Source organism: Olea europaea, chromosome 20, assembly GCF_002742605.1.
Source record: "Olea europaea var. sylvestris chromosome 20, O_europaea_v1, whole genome shotgun sequence".
In the NCBI taxonomy this organism is placed as follows: domain Eukaryota; kingdom Viridiplantae; phylum Streptophyta; class Magnoliopsida; order Lamiales; family Oleaceae; genus Olea; species Olea europaea.
Window position 1 is genome coordinate 8494334 of NC_036256.1, and position 4205 is coordinate 8498538.

General features: G+C 42.9%; 1 protein-coding gene across 1 annotated transcript; it reads left to right on the top strand.

Annotated features, from left to right (window-relative positions):
- Window positions 1–1906: 1906 nt before the first annotated feature.
- Window positions 1907–2727, top strand: LOC111369024. The gene is made up of 2 exons (XM_022990512.1): window positions 1907–2584; window positions 2701–2727. The coding sequence occupies exons 1-2, from the start codon at window positions 1907–1909 to the stop codon at window positions 2725–2727; spliced, it is 705 nt and encodes a 234-aa protein (XP_022846280.1).
- The last annotated feature ends 1478 nt before the right edge of the window (window positions 2728–4205 follow it).

Consider the following 4205-nt stretch of genomic DNA (forward strand, 5'->3'; position numbering starts at 1 on the left):
AAATAACTATTACAAATGAATAACCTAACAAATAAAATAAAACGACAATCGAAGAATTATTTTTAAGTAACATACTCTATCTCGATCAACGCTAGACTCAGGCATCTGAAACTCTGGCATAGCTGGACGTGATCTTCTCAGTGGAGGTGACATCCTCGCTGGACGTGCTCTCGTCGGTGGAGGTGATATCCTCAACGGAGGTAATACTGAACGATCCTCCTGAAAAAATAAATATTACAAGTGAGCCACTTAGTTACAAGATCGAAGCGATATTCAATAAATCCTGCACAGTGACATACCCTATCTCGATCCATCCTGGACTCAGGCATCTGATCGTCATGCGCAGTACGAAGAGGCAATTCGCGAACATAAAACTGACTCTCCTCCTCGATCGACGGTGCCAATTCAGTGAGAACTTCAAGCTGTCATTTTCATATGTCACAGTTAATGACTATGTATTCAGATTGTAAAAGGACGTACAACATAAATAGCAATTGTATAATACGTACCTCAGGATCGTCGAGGAGAGCCGATAACTGTTTGGCAAGCGACTTGTCTTGTGCTCGCCAGTGATGCATCCGAGGATAGCGTGTCTCTCCTCTCCTCGCATACCGACTGGCCAAGATAGGGACAGTCTCATACACCCATATCTAAAACAATTACAATTATTATGTATAGAATTCAATATAAAAAGTGTAGGTAATTCATTAACTTAAACATATACCTGCAGCGCCAACGGCAATCCATATGCATCGTACTTGCGCTCGGGCTTATCTCCCTTTGGCATTGAAAACCCCCTCCTAAACACGCGTAATGTATCAAGAAAACATCTCCAACCCCATGGGTAGTTGTTGAAGGCATCAATATCTTCAACAACCTCCAAATGAAAAATGTCAATCGATGTCTTCTTGTGATGACACCGGAGTATGCTCTCGATGATAAGCACCAATCCTAACTTCAACCCATCAGACATCCGATCACATCTCCTTAATGCATCTCCTAGCTGCGCTAGAGTAACCGTCGTCTGTCCATGAAAATATTCGTTCAACAGCCTCCTGTTCCTCGGAACACAGGCCCTCGCCTCTGCATCATCCGTACATCGCAGTCCAGTGACGAGATCAAAATGAAATATAGAGAACGTGGCTACCTTGCCCCCAAGATCAAAATGGAGGGCGTCTCCGTCAACTGGCTTCAGCAAGCGACATAACAGGGCATCCAGCAGCTGCCCAGACCACTGTACGTCACGCAACGAATACAATGGCCATAAGCATGATCGACGTAATATATCTGCGTGATCGTCGTCCAGCAAATCCAATACCAAAGCGAAGCTGGTAAAGTTACAATTCGAGGTAACTTTACCAGGGATCTGTTTGACAACGTCGTCCAGATGATATTCCATCCTACAAAATTTCAAATATTAGAACCCTATGCAAATAACGTTCAATAAACAAAATTATTAAAAATATATACTAACACACTGCCACTAGATGCAATAACCAACCGATAACGGAATAAACAAAATGAACGTAAATTACTATTTTCCATATACTTAATTTGCTAATTTGATCGTTTATTTTAATATTTTAATTGCTTATTTTAATTATTTATCTAACACTAAATTAACTTTTTCATTTTTAATTAATGTTTAGACACTTATTTTAATTCTTTACGCATATCGCTTATTTCATATTTATATATAGAGTTAGATAATTAACGAAATATAATTTTTAAATAAATATTAAATAGTCAAATATGTGGAAATTTTTTTGTTTAATTATTTTAATATGTGATTAGATGAATTTATTTATTGGTTTATTAATATGAAATTTGATTGGTTAAATTTGAAGGTACGATATTTTATTTAAAATTTCTTTTATATGGTTTTAACATGCATTAATTTTGTGGGATGGAATATCATATCGACAACGATCTGAGGGCTCATTCGGGAAAAGTTACGACGTATTGTAACTTTTCCAGCTATGCGACAGTACTTGAGGGGCTGGACGAGGAGCATATTGACTTACTCCGTCGATCATTTTTATGGTCGTTCTATCCGTTGAAGGACGTGCAGTTCTCTAGACAGATTGTTGATTCTTTATTACTCCGGTTGCTTAAACCAGTCGATGGCGATCAGTTATATTTTGCTATTGGGGACGGGAATGTATGTAGATTCTCGATCCTTGAATTTGCCCTGATTACGGGCTTGAGATGTACCGGGGAAGAAGAAGCTAGAACCCGTATTATACGAAATAAAAGGTTATTGGATTTATATTTTGGAGGTAAAGGGCCAGTTACACCACCACAGTTAGAGGACGCATTTAGGAAATGCGATCACATGTTAGACAAGTTGAAGTTAGGGTTGGTGTATATACTGGAGAGTATATTGAGGTGTCGACATCGTAGGACGTCGATTGATCTTTTTTCATTGGATGTTGTTGATGATATCGATGCTTTCAACAGCTTTCCATGGGGTCAGAGATGTTACACCGATACTCTCCATGTATTCAGAAGGGTACACACTATGCCGAAATCGGAGAGGGGCGATCGCAAATATGATGTATATGGCTTTTGCATGGCTTTGCAGGTAAATATTCAGTGTAACGTAATGCGTGTTGATCTTTTTTATTAAATGTATATGCAAAGTTTTATTTTGTAATTGTTGCAATTGTGGGCATATGAGGCTATTCCTGCTTTGGGTAGCAAATGGGCGATCAGAAGGGAGACTAGCTGCCCACGAATGCTTCATTGGCGAGCACATGAAAAGCCATCGGCTAAAGATTTGATAGTTATCCTCGACGATCCTCGGGTGAGTATTATATATTTGCAATTTATATTGTACATACATTTACTCGGGTCGATACACGTTCGTTAACACGTTGAAATATGGTATGTCAGCTCGAAGTTCATGCTGAGTTGGTTGTTTCGGTGGAAGAGGAGGATGCAATATATGTACGTGAATTACTTGTTCCCCCTACTGAAGACGATCCAGTATTTGAGTCCGTTCCGGATAGAAATATAGTACGTTTATTTAAGTTCATTATTTATTTTGACTTATAAATTCATGTGCGGATTATTAATATTAATTGTCTTCTCTGTGTAGGAGCGCCATCCGGAACTTCCACTTAGGAGATCTCCTTCGCCTCCACCGATGAGATCTCCGTCACCTCCACCGATGAGATCGCCTCTACCGACATTATCTCATTCTCCAAGGATATCTCCGTCTCCCGTACCCACCCACCTCCCACATGGATCGCCTACACCCAGTCAGACCCGTCATTCAGATGATTTCTTTGCACGCATGACTGGCATTATTAGAGAGGAGCTGGGAACGATGCGCCGTGATTTTATGACAGAGGTAGTCGCATTACGAGGGGAGATAGGGGTATTGCGACGGGATTTTACGACAGAGATCGTCGCAGTACGAGAGGAGATAGGGGTGCTGCGACGAGATTTTACGACAGATATAGTAGCTTTGCGAGATGAGATTGGAGTGCTGCGACGAGATATAGGAGACCTTCATACTGAGGTTGCAGCACTTCGAGGCGATGTAGCAGGCGTCCGAGGGAATGTCGGGGAGACTGGTGTCCCTCGAGATTGGTGGGCAACGGCCGGGGGAATCGATGAGTTTTTTGGTTCGGTGCCGGAGGCCGAGAGGGAGGGGGTGGAGGTCGGGCAGGAGGAGCCGGAGGAGGCCGGGATGCCCGGGGTGGAGGTCGGGCTGGAGGTGCCGGAGGAGGCAGAGATAGAGGAGGTGGAGGGAGGGACAGGGGTGGTCGAGGAGGTAGCGAAGGGGACATCAAAGGTGGTAGTAGAGGGGGATGATCAGGTTGCGGAGGATGAGAGGACGCCGGAGATGACGGATGACGAGGTAGTATTCGTGTCCGAGGGGGCGACGGAGGTCCCGAAGGGTAAGAAGCGTGCTGCTGACGCGCCAGAGCTGATGGTCGGTAAGAGATCAAGATTGCCGTCACAGTACGTCGTTTCTCCCTACATGGTCGAGGCGAAGAGAAGGGGATTTGTGGATGGGGCGTACCCCAATCTTTTTCGCGACGTCGACCCAATCAGACAGAAGGCGTTCGATGATTGGTTCAAATCCCTTAAGTCCGAGTAAGTATTTTATGATGTTGCTACTATTTTTTTGTATCTTTGGTAACTGTTTTTTCATTTTTCAGAGATAGTTATACCATCGGCTGTATGACCGTGCC